Source organism: Myotis brandtii, unplaced genomic scaffold, assembly GCF_000412655.1.
Source record: "Myotis brandtii unplaced genomic scaffold, ASM41265v1 scaffold235, whole genome shotgun sequence".
NCBI classification, from domain to species: Eukaryota; Metazoa; Chordata; class Mammalia; order Chiroptera; family Vespertilionidae; genus Myotis; species Myotis brandtii.
In genome coordinates, this window is record NW_005358857.1 from 285841 (window position 1) to 302713 (window position 16873).

At 44.1% G+C, this 16873-nt stretch overlaps 1 protein-coding gene across 4 annotated transcripts in view; it reads left to right on the forward strand.

Moving 5' to 3' along the window:
- Positions 1-16873, forward strand: part of ST3GAL3 (ST3 beta-galactoside alpha-2,3-sialyltransferase 3) — a 156981-nt gene that overhangs the window by 77177 nt on the left and 62931 nt on the right. For 2 of the 4 annotated variants that reach the window (XM_005866618.2, XM_005866611.2), the window contains one exon: positions 10577-10669. In XM_005866618.2, the coding sequence (XP_005866680.1) occupies positions 10577-10669 (93 nt within the window). Of the gene's footprint in view, positions 1-9115; positions 9202-10311; positions 10338-10576; positions 10670-16873 lie in introns of those variants that run through there. The other 2 variants (XM_014540023.1, XM_014540024.1) reach the window with 2 other exon arrangements.

Here is a 16873-nt window from a genome sequence, read left to right on the forward strand (position 1 = left end):
AGCAGAAGAGGGAAGGGAAATAGTACCTAAGAGGCTGTCATAAAAGTAAAGAGCAGAAATCAGTAGGAAAAAATCCAACAAAACTAAAAGTGGATTCTTTGGAAATATTAATAAAATTGAAAATCCTCTTGCTAGGTTAACCAAGAAAAAAAAGAGAAGATACAAATTACTGCTACCAGAAATGAAAAAGAGATCATCACCACTGATCCCATGGATCAGTATGTTATGAACAACTTTATGCCTACGAATAGTAAAGGAATATTATGAATAACTTTATGCCTACAAATTTTATAACTTAGATGCAATGGACCAATTTCTTAGAAGACACAAACTATCAAAATTCACACGGGAAGAAATAAATCATCTAAATAGGTCTATATCTATTAAAGATAATTGAATCTGGAACAGGGGGTCCCCCGAGGGTGAGGACGACGGAGCCCAACGCGCTGGGGCGTCTGCATGCACGACTCCGGAGACCAGGTTCAGAGACACAGATCTAAGTTTATTGGGGAAGTACAGCCATATATAAAGGGGTAAGCTGCCAACAGAACAGGGACACGCTTGCTATGTTATCCAATGGGCATGAGGGTCGGGGCTAAGAGTAGGTGGCTCTTGGAGATTTGTCAGGCGGGCGTTGGCACTTCCTGGTGTGCCAAGGAAGCCTGTTCGCTGGAGTGTGCTCACAGCGTTGCTTTGGCCGCAGCACTGAGATAAATCTCTTGAGCTCTTCCCACAGAATCCATAATTGATAACCTTCCAAAACAGAAAACATTAGGCTCAGATGGTTTCACTGGTGAATTCTATCAAACATTTAAGGAAAAGATGATAGCAATTCTCTACAGCCTTTTCCAGAAAATGGAAGCAAAGGGAACACTTCCTAACTTGTTCTATAAAGCCTGCATTACGTTGAAACCATAAAGATAAAGAATTGTAAGAGAAGAAAACCACAGACTAGTATCTCTCATGAACATCATGTAAAAATCCTCAATAAAATATTAGCATATTGAATATAACAATGCATAAAAGGAGTCACACACCACAACTAAGTGGGATTTCTTCCAGGTACACAAATTATAAATACAGTAATTATAAAGTCAATTGCTGTATTCCATCACATCAACAGGGCTAAAAAAGAAAACTCATATGATTATATCTATAAGTTGTAGAATAAGCATTGATACAGTCCACATCCAGTCGTTATTTTAGAAAAAACTCTCAGAAAACTAGGAAAGAGAGAAACTTTCTCACTTTGATAAAGAACACCTACAAAAATCTATAGCTAACATTACACTTAATGATGAGAAACTAGATGCTTTTCCCTAAAACTGGGAAAAGGCAAGCATGTCCCCTTTCACCACTCCTATTCAACATTATACTGAAAGCTCTAACTAATTCAATCAGAAAAGAAAGAAAAGGTATAGAGATTAGGAAGGTAGAAATAAAACCTTCTTTGTTCACAGACAGCATGTTGTCTATGTAGGAAATCCCAGAGAATTGGGATTTCGTGGAACTAATTAGCAATTATAGCAAGGTTGCAGGATATAAGGTTAATATACAAAAGTCAGTTGCTTTTCTACATACCAGCAAGTGAACAATTGGAATTTGAAATTAAAAACACAATATTAGCCCTAGCCAGTTTAGCTCAGTGGATAGAGCATCAGCCTGCAACTGAAGGGTCCTGGGTTGGATTCTGGTCAAGTGCACATGCCCAGGTTTTGGACTTAATCCCCAGTTGGGGGCAGGCAGGAGGCAGCCAATCAGTGATTCTCATCATTGATGTTTCTATCTCTCCCTCTCCCTTCCTCTCTGAAATCAATGAAAAAATATTTAAAAACAAAACACAATATTATTTACATGAACATACATAAAGAAATACTTAGGTATAAATCTGACAAAATATACTTACATATATATGGAAAACTACAAAACTCTAATGAAAGAAATTTTTAATAAAACTAGATAAATGGAGATATATTCCATGTTTGTGGATTAGAAGACTCAATATTGTTTAAATATCAGTTCTTCCAAACTTGATCTGTAGATTCAACATAATTGGTGTTGCTCAGTGGTTAGAGTGTTGGCCATGCGCCACAGGGTCGCAGATTCAACTCCTGGTCAGGGGCATGAACCTAGGTTGCATGGATTGAACGACCCCAGTTGCGGTGTGTGTAGTAAGCAACCAGTTGATGTGTCTCTCTCACATCAATGGTTTTTTTCCTCTCTCCTACTCCTCCTCTTTCTCTCCCCCTTCCCTCCCCACCTTCCCTTGCACTCCCTCTAAAGATCAATGGAGAAAATATCCTCGGATGAGGATTAACAACAACAACAATAATGAAAATCGCAGCAAGTTATTTAGTGGATAGCAACAAACTTCTAGTTTACTAGAGGCCCAGCGCATGAAATTTATGCACGGGTAGGTACCTAGGCCTGGCCTGTGATCAGGGCCGATCTTCCCCAGCTGCCAGCAGCCGGCCCCGCCCCGCCCCCCCTCCCCCCAGTTGCCTTCTGTCCCTGCTTGCACCGCTTTGGCCTGGCGCTGCCCATGTCTGCCGCCACCCACCCCCAGTTCCCCGTTCCCCATCAGGCGATCGGAGCCTGCTGGCAAGGGGGAGGGACTGAGAGGTTGGCTGGCAGGCCCCGATCAGGCTATTGGGGCCTGCAGGCTGCGGGCAGCTCCTGCGTTGAGCATTTGCCCTCTGGTGGTCAGTGCGCATCATAGCAATCGGTCGTTCCGCCATTCAGTCGATTTGCATATTACACTTTTATTATATAGGATATGGAAAGGCAAAAGACCCAAAATAGGCCACAAAATGCTAACAAAGAACAAAGTTGATGGACCGATGCTACATGACTCCAGACTTACAATAATGCTACAGTAATCAAGTATTCTGTTCCATGGTATTGGTAATAGAATAGAAAGCATAGAAGTAGACATACACAAATACCTATACAGATGCTCCTTGACTTATTGTTGAAATATTGTTAAGTCAAAAATGTATATAATATACCTAACCTACCAAACATCATAGTTTAGTCTAGCCTATCTTAAACGTGCTCAGAACACAATATCCCCAAAATGCTGGCAACATAGTACATCGTGGAGTATCAGTTATTTACCATGGCAGTCACCTGTCTGACTGGGAGATACAGCTTGCTGCTGCTGCCCAGCATCAAGAGAGAGTGTCATACATCATATGGCTAGCCTACAGCTGACATCATACTCAGTGGGGAAAAGCTGGAAATTTTTTCCTCTAAAATCAGGAAAAAGATAAGGATGCTCACTCTTACTTATTCATTATAGTACTGAAAGTCCTAGTCAAAGTAATTGGGCAAGAAAAAGAAATAAAAGGCATCCAAATCCAAAAAGAAGTAAGACTGTCAGTATTTGCAGATGACAAGATATAAAAAACCCTTAAAAATCCACCATAAAATTGTTAGAAGTATTAAACAGATTTAGTAAAGTTGCAGGATACAAAATCAATACACAAAAATTAGTTGCATTTCTATACATGAATAATGAACTATAAGAAAGAGAAATTAAGAAAATAATCCATCCCATTTACAGTTTGCATCAAAGAGAATAAAATACCTAGGAATAAGTTTAACTAAGGAGGCAAAAGACCCAGACACTGAAAACTGTAAGACATCCATGAAAGAAACTGAAGAGGACACAAATAAATGGAAAAATATCTCATGGATCGGAAGAATATTGTTAAAATGTCCATACTACTGAAAGTGATCTACAGATTGAATGCAATCCCTATAAAAATGTATCATTTGAAATTTCATAGTTTAGACATGGAACAGCACATCTTTCAACTATGTCCTCTGGGTCTAAGGGCTATCCTGTCATAGAGGATTATTGTAAAGCTAAATTAGATAATTAGGTCAACTGTCTGGCACATGGTTTATGCTCAATAAATCTTAGTTTCTTTGCTCTTTTCAGTACCACCCAGAAAGAGGACGTGTCTTTTAATTTTCAAAGAAACGAGATTGAACTGGAGTGGTCACAAAAGAGCCCTGATGGAGAGTCTGTGAGAATTGCCTACATAGCTCAGGCTAAGCAAGAGCGTACTGGATGGAGAGCATGCTAACCAGTCAAAATGAAATACATTGCAAGACCCTGGAGATGAAGTTAAACTGCAGTCATCACTGAATCAAATAGTAGAGTAGCCTGGTATGTTGAAAATCTGTTGCTGTGCCCAGTACCCAGAGAGGGAAAGCAGGGCCTCCAGCGCTGGGAAATACCACGAATTCCAGTTGGCTCAGATCAAGTAGTTCCTCTTAAAGTGATGGAAGAAACATGAGAGAGCATTGTCGAGTTTATCACTGATCGCTGTGAGGCAGAAACTGTATAGAAGCCCAAGTCTGCTCTGGAGTTCACAAAGAGCAAAGGGTCCGTGATAACTCAGGGTAGGATTGATCGACAGCACCCCAAATGTGAGTGAATGAAGAGACTCATGATATTGCAACAAGATCCAGCAGACCTGTAGCAATGAGGTCATGGGGTTGGAGGGGAGAGAGAGTCAGAGGAGATAAAATTGTCCTTAAGAAGAAAAGTTTCCATCTTGGAGCTTAAAAGGATCTATGGCAGTATTACCTTTTCTTACATAAAAGCTATTTCTGAAAATAAGTTAAAATAAAAATGCTTAGTTACAGAATAAGATTACTAAATCTAACCTAAGCAGCTTCTTTCATTTCTGAAGTAATGTCATTGCCCCAGAAACAACCCTCTAGTTATCGGAGAAAAGCATCTTCGTAAGGACAGTGAGAGGGGACAGACCTGAAGAAGCAGTGGGAGGTGAGGTCTGTGCTGAGGCTTCTTATCTGTGTTCATGCAAGCCCTCCCAGCACAGTAATGTTGGCTACCTTTAAGGTGCTGTATTTGCTTGAAAGGAAACTGGTATTTATTAACTGTTATTTGCCAGGCAGTGTGAGTGGTATTTTACATGGTCTTACTTCATGCTCACAGTCAGTTTCTTGACCTGCACATCAGTAAACTAGCAGATAGAATGAGGGAGTGTGCATAGTAGGGACTGATCTGAGTTCAGTCCTCTCTGAGAGGATCATAGGAATTAGACTGTTGGTCACAGACGCCCATCACTGATCTATTGAGTCCTCAGGAATAACTGTTGAAGTCCTGTCTCCATTTTCCTCAGCTGTCCTCACCTCTCCCCCACACTTCTTGTCAATTAACTTTCAAGTCAAGTTAACCAGTTGGGTTTAGTCTAACAAACATTTTGTTGGGTACTTATGTATTCTGTGCTGCACATGGTGCTCTGTGCTATGCACTAGGCTCAATTTTCACGGTTAGGACAGTGGTTCCCAACATGGTGCACACCCTCCACAGGGGGGCAATTTGATTTTTAAGGGAGGCAATTCGAGAATGAGTTACTAACAGTGAATTTTTTGCATTTCTTATGGTTCTAGGGGCCTTATGTACAATATATACTAGTAAATACATATTGTAATATGTTTATGCATTTCAGTTCTCTATTATATGTTTTGAAACTTTATTTGCTATTTTTTCATATCACTTCATATTATTATTTTTTTAATATATTTTTATTGATTTTTACAGAGAGGAAGGGAGAGGGATAAAGAGTTAGAAACATCGATGAGAGAGACACATCGATCAGCTGCCTCCTGCACACCCCCTACTGGGGATGTGCCCTTGACCAGAATCAAACCCAGGACCTTTCAGTCCGCAGGCCGACACTCCATCCACCGAGCCAAACCGGTTAGGGCCATATTATTATTTTTTAACAATTTCTTAGTGATTTCTTCTTCAATACTTCAACTGTCCTTTCGTTCTTTATTTTTCTCTTTTATGGATTCCATGTCTTTGGAAGCTTGTTTAGAACACGTCAATGGCCTTTTAGGCTTCCTCCACGTGAATAGGAGTTCACATTTGAATAATAAGAATTATGTGTCACGGCGGGGGCGGGCATCAGGATTTTAGAGATGCTTAGGTGGGGCGTGGCCAAAAAAATGTGGGAACCTCTGGTCTAGGAGAAAAAGATAAGTAGATGCCCTGGCCAGCATGGCTCTGTGGTTAGAGTGTCAACCTGTGCACCAGAGGGCCGTGGGTTCCATTTCTAGTCAAGGGCACATACCTGGGTTGCAGGTTCAACCCCTGCCCCCAGTCGGGGAACACGTGTCTCTGTCACATCAATGTTTCTCTCTCTCTTCCTCTCCCCTGCCTCGTCCTCATTCCTTGGGTGAGGATAAAGAATTAAATTAATTAATTATTTTAAATATATGTAAATGGATAATTACTTCTCAGTGTAAGGAGTGCCAGGCCATGACTGTCCTGGTCATCTTATCCCTAATCCCAGGCCAATGTCTGGCAGATAACAATAAGACTGTCACTGTTAACATGTATTTAGAAAGAAACTATGTGCCAGGCATTGTAGTAAGCACGTTTTTCTCAACATAATCCTCACAACAACTTTAAGAAGTACCACTATAATCCCAGTTTGAAAGATGTGGAAATTAAGGCACAGAGTAATTAAATAACGTGCCCAAAGTCACTCTGTTGCCTCTACATATTTGTTGAGTGAGTGAGTGAGTGAATGAATGAGAGGAGGAAGGGAGGGAGGTGGGAGAGAAAGAGAGTGTGTGGAGACAAGTGGGCAAGTTGAAGGTGGAAGTCAGCTCTAGGTAAGATGGGGTCCACAGGCAGAAAGGGCTGGTCCTACTCCGGAAGGGAAGTAATCATGAAAAGCTTCATAAAGGAAGCGGTGCTTAAACTGAATATTGCAGGATGCATAGGTGATCACAGGGAAGGGCAGGGTGAGCAGAGATAAGGCCAACCCTTCTTTTGTATTAAGTCCTTTCCCCTCACCTGCGCAAAGGCATTTTTCCTACAACTGTCCCATCTCGACTACTCATGAGTTTTTCTCTTATTCTGAGCAGCTTATAAACATGCTAAAATATTGCCTTGCTTCTCTCCTCCAGCTAATTGCCCCATTTCTCTGTCTTCCTTTATAGCAAAACTCTAGTTTATATTCCATGTCTCCAATTCTTCCGTTTCTCTTAAATCCAATGAAATAAGCATTTCGTCCCCTCTCCCTCACCCCTCCAGTGAAACAGCTCTTTTCAAGGTCGGGAGTAACCTCATGTTGCCAAATCCAGCTGTCAGTCCTGGGGCCACACCAGGCCTACCCCTGTGTTTGACACAGCTGGTCCCTCTGTCCTTCTTGAGATACTTCCTTCCCTTGGCAACTGAAACATCACACTCTCTCCTCTTGCAGTGCTAAATGCTAAAGCTACTCTTTGTCTCCCAGATGTTGAGCCTTAAAATGCACTCTTCCACTGGAAATCACCCAGTGACTCTCCCCGGTGACAGAACCCCAACTTGAGCCAAGTGTTCAAAGCTTGGCTGCCGGCCGCTGCCACCTCATCTCTCACAGCACATGTGTGGTGCTGCCCTCCACGTGGGCTTTCTCACCACATCCCCCCAAGATCCCTGGGACCTGAGGGGTTCCCATTTGCAGATGAGGAAGCTGAGAATCTGATTTTCCATCGCTTGCCCAAGGCCACACAGCTTGCCGGTGTCCTCTGAGAACGCTCTGATTCCAGATCCTGCACTTCTTACTTACAACCCATTGCTTGGCCTGATTCCTTCAACGTGGTGCTTCTGAGTGAAGCAGGGGAGTGAAGTCTGGTTCCTTCTTTCAGATTCCAGTCTGTCCATCTGGATTTCCTCTTGAGAGTGCAGTGGTTTCCACTCTTCACCCCAGGGGCTTGGTAGTCACGGTTGTAGGACAATGGGTGCTCTTACTGTTTGAAATGCTAAAGCTCCCGAAATGAAAGGCCAGCTGCAGAGTATGAGAAGAACAAGGGCTGCATGATTTGATCAGACATCTGTGGGGCCTCCTGGCATTTGGAGTGTGAGTGCCTTAGAGAAACTAACCATTCTGGCCCCAGGGAGTTGGCGACTGTTAGTCTTGGTGGTTTTGACCGCTAACTGCCCCAGGGGTCCCAGCCTGCTGTATGACTCAGAGTTCCCAACACTCCCCCTATTCTTCTCTTCCTGGGATAGTCAGGAGGCCATGTCTAAGGCATTTTAATTTGGTAATAATTTGACCCACCCACTGTACCCAGGGCCCTGTGTTTTTGAAGTTACTGTTGCTTTTTGAATTGGGCGGGGGCAGGAGGGGATCATCCTTTAGAGCCGATCATCCTTGATGTGTGACTACCTTGCACTGCCATGGGAAGAGCCTTTCCTGCTGGGTTCTGGCTCCCCGTGCTCCATCTTGCGGGTGCTCCCTCTTCTCTGCCATAGGTGACCTGAGCCCATGGACCCTGGACTGTCCCATAGCCCTTATTCTTGAAGCACCTTGCCAAAAGTTGATGGTGTAAACTAGAGAGGAAAGAGGTGGCCAAAGGTTTGTCTCTTATTGTACGTGTGTTTATGCAGTGCACTGTGTTAAAGAGGCAACTGCCATTCATCTTTCATACTCTTTGTGAAACTTTCTAGAATTCAGAAGGACCGCAGGTACCCACTGTACAAGGTGGGCAGGCAGGTGGCGGGGGATCGGGAGACAAGGATATGAGGGACTCATGGTGCCTCGCTGCTCATATACACACTTTTGACCCTCTTCCCGTCTCCAGTTGCACTGCCACTTGCGCACTAGCCCTAGACACCGCTTCCCTGTGATGGCACTTATTGCGATCCACGCTGCTGGCAATGCCATGTTAAGAGCTCGTGCACTGGTGTTAGAAACAGTTTCAAATCCAGTATCTGTCACTTACTAGCTGTGTGATTTTGGATAAGTCTCTTCATCTTCCTGAGCTTGTGTATTAATTAATAGCACATGACTATCAAGAGGAGTAATTAAAAAAATCTATAGTTTTCATCACTGTGCCTAGTCCAAAGCTTCCAGTAAGTTTAGTAATTGAAATGTAGTTTACATTTTGTTTCTGAAATAGAGTTGTTTACATAAGAAAAATATTGTTATGTAAATTTTCTTATTAAGCCTTTGACTTTCTTTTGCCTACCAAATAAAGTCCCTGCCCTGGCCTGTCACTCATCATTTGCTTTTGCATTTCAGGCTTTAAATTTCATTGGTAGGGACGGCTAAAAAATACATGGACTTCTAGAAGAAATTGCACGTGGATACAGATGAGTTTGTCTAAATTCACTGAGCAGTTATTCTGTGTACCACCCTGGGCTAGGCCCTCAGGGGCACATGAGTAAGTCACACATGGCACATGATAGGCAGTGCCCCATTGTTTCTGGCTATCTAGTGCAGGTGCCAGCCCCTCCCCACAACACCACCACCTTATATGACCCCACCCAGTCCCTGTGGGAGGCGGCCCTAAGGGAAATTTGCCACAGGGCCCCAGCACCGTAGAGCAACTGGGCATCAGAGTGATCAGTTTTGGCAGCAGGTCCAAGGGCGGAGGTGAGGGGAGGCTGGGACTGGGAACTGGCAGCCAGCCGGGACTTCCTCAGGTGCCCCAGCAGGCAGGGCCTCCAGCCCCAGCAGTCACTGAAAGTATCCTGGTCTTCCCATGTAGTTTTCTCTAAACTACTCCAGCCCCACACTGAACACACAAAGGCATTGAAGCCCAAAGGTGTGAGGTGACTTGTCTACAGTCACACGGCAACAAAGCCAGGGCTAAAACACACACAAGTCTTCTGAAAAATACTCGGCCCTCTCTGACTTGTGGGTTCCCAAGACTGTCTTGGTTCCAGTCCAAGTACAGTGAGACTCTCAGGGTCATTTTGTTCCTTAATAAAATCCTAAGGGTCTTTGTTTGCCCATTTCTGTGTAAGGTACTGGGGCGCAGGGTTCAATCAGACTGAGCTCAGGAAATTACAGTGTAAAGAGGGAGACATGCTACCAACAATGACGGCACAGGACAGCGAGTGCTGATGGGAGTTAGCATGTAGTGTGGGTGGCGGGGGGCAGTCTGGAGGTCAGGGAATTACTCCCACTGAAGTTGACATCGGAGCTTAGTTTTGAAAACCCAGTGGGCATAGCCAAGTAGAGAAGGACAAGGAAGAACACTCTAGGCAGAGAGAATAGAAGAGCACGAGAGCTTTCTCAACTAAATGTCTGACGGTCACAGTAAACAGCCCCAGCGTACATATGATCTGTATTCAGGGCACCCTGAGTGGCTCCCAAGGCTGGAGAGCATCGAGGCAGATGAGGCTGGCCTGTGGGATATAGAAGGATGTGGAAAGGGCAGTGCCGCTGACTTGACCGAAGTCTGAGCAGCTCTCTCTTCAGATGTCCAGGCTCTACTTTCCCAGTCTGGGAGCCTGGATGGAGTTCCTGATTTCCTCGGTATCAGAGTTACTGCAGAGAATCTATGCGAACCCAGTGAGTTCTTTTTACCAAGTTCCAGGATGGGCCTTGCTTATTTATCTACCTAGTCCTTTAGGGCTTTTTGATTTGGGGGGGTTTGCCCCCCTGAAGCCTTGGTGTGGAAAAAGGACTTACGTGCTGATGGTAGGGAATGAAGCTTTATTCAAGGCTTAACAGCTACAGCTCTTCACAAACCAGTAACCCCCTGACTGCTGCGTGCCTGGCAGGCTGTGACTCTCCTTCTCCTCCCACAGGCCTGCGGAGTTAGCCACCAAGTACGCAAACTTCTCAGAGGGAGCTTGCAAGCCTGGCTATGCTTCAGCCTTGATGACTGCCATCTTCCCCCGGTAAGTGCCCCTCTTTCTTCCCACCACCGAGACAGCCTGCCTGGTCCCTGGCGTGGGAGTCAGAAACCCTGCCCTAAGGGCAAGTGATGTGCTCCAGAGAAAACAAGATTCTGTCGTAACTTCCCTTCCGTGTCCTTGAGTCTGTGGGTACCTGGAAAGGACTGTGCTTTTACTTGGTTCCCACCCCAATCCCACTCTGTGTCCTTGCTGTATCTCATCCTCTGTTCACCTACCTGCACAGCTTGTTCTGTGGGAGAGGCAGAGGGAGAACCTATGTGGTTGCCCTGTGGAAACCAGGCGTCCAGAGGCAGCCAGGCAAGGCAGTGGCCTAGTCATAGTACAGAGAGCCTAGTCATAGTATCAGTGACCAAACTGTTTATTTATTTATTTTAATTTTTAAAGGTTTTTTTGTTTGTTTGTTTTGTTTTGTTTTTTTTACTGAGAGAGAAGAAAGGAGTGGGACAGAGAGAGAGAGAGAGAGAGAGAGAAACATCAATGTGAGAGTGAAACATCGATTGACTGCTTCCTGCACACCCTCTACTGGGGATTGAGCTGGCAACCCGGGCAGACATGTGCCCTGACCAGGAATTGAACTGGAATGATGCCCAACCAACTGAGCCTACCAGCCGGGGCAATGGCCAAACATTTTTGGAAGCTAGGAGAGGCAAGGCCAAATAAAGCAGGGATCAAAGAGGAGTCTCTGAGGCTGGCATCTCTCCTTGTCCACTTTGCATTCTGGATTCCTGATTCCCTTGATAACAGGCTTGCTGAACAAAGCTGTGCCAAACCCTGGGAGCTCCTTTTACCAGATGCTGCTGAGGGGCCTTGGTTACTTGCCTGCCTTTTCCTTTCGGGTTTTCTTTTACTGAAGCCTTCGTGTGGAGCAGGGCCTGACGTGCGGAGATTGTCTTGTCTGCAGCCTGGAGCACAGGGAGACTGTCAGGGTTGTTTCGTTCCTTCAGAAAATCATGGGAGTGTGTGACCTGGGGGGCAAGGGAAAGGCTGCTCAGGACCCTCCGGGCATATGAATAGCTCTTGGGCCACCGGAGCAGCCCTGGGGTGGGCTGCGCTCCCTGGGGAAAGGGCTTGCACCCCCTCCCTTCGAAGGCTGCGCTGCGGTTAGGGCACGCAGTGTGTTGCACAGGAGTGCTGAGAAACAGCCTGCCCAAACATAAACCCAGGATATGTGGGTTTTATGCTCTTTTTCTTTTTCTAACTGAGATGCAAACTCAGCTACTTGTGTAAAACAGGGGCTCTTCTGGCTGAAAATCTGGTGTTCAGATTGTCCTGGATTTGCCTCTGAATTGATTCCAAATATTTTGCTTCCCCCAGCTATTTACTGAGCACCTCTTAAGTATCTGGCACTGTGTTCCATATTCTTACCTGTGTTTTCTCAGTCCTCTGGGCCAGGCACCTGTGAGTTTTCCTTGACCTGTAAATAGTTTCTTTTACTTTTTCTAATTGAAAGTAATGTGAGCATGCGATTTAAAAAAAGTAAATAACTCAAACAGGCCAAAGGATATATACTCCCACTCTCGGTCCCTTCCCCAGAGATAGTCAGTATTACCATAAATGGGAACATACTGTATTTATTGTTCTGTATCTTGCTTTTTACTCCTAATAGTATATGTTAGAGATTATCCTATTACAAGTATAAATGGATCCATCTTATTTTTAAAATGATTTCATAATATATAATTGTAGGGATGTATCATACTTTTAGTAAAAATAAGGTTTGTTGAAGTGTAATTTACAAGCAGTAAAAATGGCTTCTGAGTGTAGTTGTGTGAATTGGGTAAATGCATGCCTGTTGCATAACCATCAATAGAACATTTCTGTCAGCACCCCCTAAGTTTCCTCGTGCTCCTTCACACTTAACCTTCCCCTGACCCCCCAACGGCCGGCCCTGATAACCACTAATCAGTTTTCTGTCCCTAAAATATTTCCAGAATTTCATATAAATGGGATCATACAGTATGCAGCCTTTTGAGTCTGCCTCTTTCACGTATTAAAATGCATTTGAGATTCACCCATGTGTTGTGTGTATCCGTTGTTCCTTTTTGTTGCTAAATAGTATTCCCTTGTATGGATGTAATAGTCTGTTTGTCTATTCAGCACTCAAAAGACATTTGGGTTAATTCCAGTTTTTAGCTATTAAAATAGAGCCACTATACACATTTGTGTACAAGATGTATGCTTCACTTTATATAAGAAATTGCGAACTTTTTAAAAATTAACTACGTCATTTTGCTTTCCTGCCAGCAGTATATGAGAGTTTTAGGTTTTCTACATCGGTGTCATCAGTGTTTTTAGTTTTAGCTATTCTAGTAGGTTTGTACTTTGTTTATAATGTTTTTATTTTCCTTTGGCTGCTTTTTGAGTGTTTCTTCTTACCACTGATTTTCAGTAATTTGATTATAATGATCTTGTTATGGTTTTCTTTAGAAACCCTAGCTTGTGTTTATTTTTGTCCTTGGATCTATGGATCCATACTTCATTTTAAAAATCAAATTTGGGAGTTTTTACATTGTTTTCAAATATTTTTTTCTGTCCCACCTCCCTTCTCAGGGTTCCAATTACATGTATTATACCATCAGTCCCACGGGTGGGGTTTTTGTTCTTTGTTTTTATTTGTTTGTTTTTTTCCCAACCTTATTTCACTCTCACTCCATCCTAAGCCTCCTTCCTCCTTGTGCTCACCCAGTCACTGACTCCCACACCTGCGCACAGGTAGTGGATCAGGCAGTGGTAACGGAAGGGATGCTGCTGTGCCGTGCGGTCCAGGCTGCAGAGTCCTGCTCCTCTGGGAAGCCGGCTTGTTCCCTCTCACATGTTTGAGCTCTCTGTTGGGAGATCCTCCTTTCATTCCTTATTCTTGAAACTTGCCTGCCTGGATACATCTTTGGGCAGAAGATCCAGAGGAACTCAAATTTATTGATCATCTTCTCTGCTCTAAACATTGGATTGAGGCCTTTCATCTGTTGGTCTCATGGAATGGAAAAGTCATCTGTGACCTCCACCCCTTTGCATGCACCCAGTTACTCTTTTCTCAATCTGTATTACCAGTGCTACATACATCGCTCTTCATTGTATTTATAATTTGTTGATGTTTCTTCTACCATAGTAGGTTCTGCACTTCTTAGAATAGAGACATTCATGAATGCCAACACTTAGCAGAGCCTTTAGCACATAGTAGGCACTTACTGTTTGTTTTATGAATGGATATTAATATCTGCCCTCAGGAAAGTGAAGGTGTGAGGAATGTTGATAAAACACTGTTCCCATGGAGAGAGCTACTAGAAAAAAAATAATTATTTTGACACATACCAATGCACAATAGATTGGAAAGACTTGAGATTTGGAGACAGAAAGTTCTCATATCTTAACAGGCTATGTGATCTTTGGAAAGTCTGAGCATTGCTTAACTCATTAGTCAAGAGGATGAATTGAGATGATATGTCTTGGGGCTATAAATGTTAGATCACTTCAGCATAATTGTTAGACACTTACTAAGTGAATTGTCATCTTCTCAATGACTTTTTTATAATCAGGTAAGTTTTTTAGAAAGAAATAAAGATTTCAGATAGGTCAAGGTAAACATTTTACACTGTAGGTTTAAAGAAAAAATATAACTCATAAAACCTTAATCAACACACCCATTTTCCTGGCAATGCTTTGCTACATGTGTTTGAGTGGCTTTTTTTGTGCTTTGGTGAAAGATTGAGTATCATGTCTTTTAGATGGTGGCCAGTGGGGCCACTCAGCATTGGGAGCAATTGCGGCACCCACAGGCTAAAAGCCCTTGGCTGAAGATGTCTTCAGCCGAAAGCAGAACCCAACCACAGACCACGGCCATGCTGCGGAGCACTGCCAGCAGCAGCGACCAGGATAGCTAACACCTAGTGATGGATCAGTATTGATGGATCAGGTCCTGTGCTAAGGCCTTTTCCTATTTTTTTTTCCTGTTTTAATCCTTCCAACAATCATATGAGATGGGTGTTGTTAGTAATCCTTTTTTAAATAGGGGGAAGTAGAGGGTAGAGAAGCCAAGCGATTTGCCTGAGGTCACACAGATAGGAAGTGATGAAGCCAAGTTTTAACCCAAGCCCTCTAACCACAGACTCCACATGCTTACCTGCTGCATTCTGCGTCCTCTCCCGGCTGCCCTCTCATGGCAGGCTGGATAGTTGTCAAAGTGCAGAGGTCTACCAGATGCCTGGTGGTGGCAAATGAGGTATCAATGTAGAATCGCTACAGCTCTACAAAAGGAAAGCATCACTTCTCCTAAGACACACTTTGCTCTAGGAAGGCCAGGGTGCATGGTGTTTGTCTGTGATTGTGTGTGTCTGTGATTCTCACTGCTGAGGAGTGTGAGGGTGTGAGGAATGTTGATAAAACACTGTTCCCATGGAGAAAGCTACTAGAAAAAAATGGTCCAAAAAAATGGTGCATGGTCCAAACCGGATGAATTCCCCAGAGCACAAGGATGGCCTTTGAAACCTTTCTGAGCTCTCTGAGGCAGCACGTCTGGAGTATTGACAGAGTCCCAGCTGCCTGTTTTAGGACCCTCGCGTGAGACGGTACAGGAGGCCTATTACACTGCCCTGGGGGCTTTGAGAGCTTGTGGGCTCCTGGCCAGGGTAGCTGGGTGTCTGGTATCCCCACATTCCAAAACCCCTCCCTCTCTGCCATTCCAGAGAAGTATCCTGTGACTTTTATCACTGCAGCACTGGGGGAGGGGGAGGCGGGGAGGGCGCAGCTAAGATTGAGAGGCATCCTTGCTAAGCTTGTCCTGTACCATAAATTACAGAGGAGAGCAGAGCACGGTCCACTTCTACAGAATCACTGTCCTTCCATACCAGGAGCAAACTGAGCCCCCGCCCCAACCCTGCGTGTGCAGAAGGCTTGCTATAATTGCTTTCTCCGCTTCCTCACATCCCACTAACGCTTCATGTCTATAGTCTAGCTTCCTCTCCCACTCTCCCCTCCCTGCAGTGCCCTAGTCCAGGTCACCAAAAGGACTACCTGACACATCCAGCGGTGGATAGACCTTCTTTTTATTTTGACATCTCTGAGCATGTGACAGTAATGATCTCTTCCTCCATTTTGAGCATTTGAAACTCTCCTCATAAAGTCTTTGTCCAGGCTCCCTTCCAGTTCTACTACTTCTCTGATTGTTCCTTCTCAGTCTCTTTTGCAAACAATCTCCTTCTTTTGTGCCCACCCTTAACTGTTGATGTCTGCCAGGGCTCATTATGGCTCCCTTCTCCCTCCGCTGCTTCAGCTAACACGTGTGTGCTGATGACTCCCAAATCTGTTTGAGCCCAGACCTCTCCTGATCTGTAGACTCAAATACCCAACTTCCTGCTGGACAGCTCCACTTGGATGACTCTCCAACATCTCAACATTAGTATCTCCACCTCATTGAATTTTCAGTAAATCAGATCAGTCCAAGCACGTTGCCTATTTCAGTGAATGACACCACTATCCATCACTCTGTCACCTGAGCCAAAAATCTGGGAGTCTTCCTTCCTCCTTCCTTTCTCAAGCAACTATCCAATTAGTCACTGAGTCCTGTCACTTCTACCCTCTAGAACAGTGATGGCAAACCTATGACACGCGTGTCAGAGGTGACACGTGAACTCATTTTTTTGGTTGATTTTTCTTTGTTAAATGGCATTTAAATATATAAAATAAATATCAAAAATGTAAGTCTTTGTTTTACTATGGTTGCAAATATCAAAAAATTTCTATATGTGACACGGCACCAGAGTTAAGTTAGGGTTTTGCAAAATGCTGACACGCCGAGCTCAAAAGGTTCGCCATCACGGTGCTGTCCTCTCCTCTGTTTTTACTCTTTTTACTTATGCTCTCCCCTCTGTCTGAAGTGCCATGTCCCCTGCATGTCACCAGACTGACTCTTGCTCCTTTAAAAAGACTCAGCTCAGCCCCTACCCTCATTCCATCCCATCCCAGGCTAGGAGACTTCCCTGGAATCCCGAGTCCCTGCCTGAGTCACCGTCCCAGTACTTAACCCTTTGACTGGACTTGGTGATTTCTCCCACTACCAGGGGTGGGCAAACTTTTTGACTCGAGGGCCACAATGGGTTCTTAAACTGGACCGGAGGGCCGGAACAAAAGCATGGATGGAGTGTTTGTGTGAACTAATATAAATTCAAAGTAAACATCATTAAAAAAAAGGGT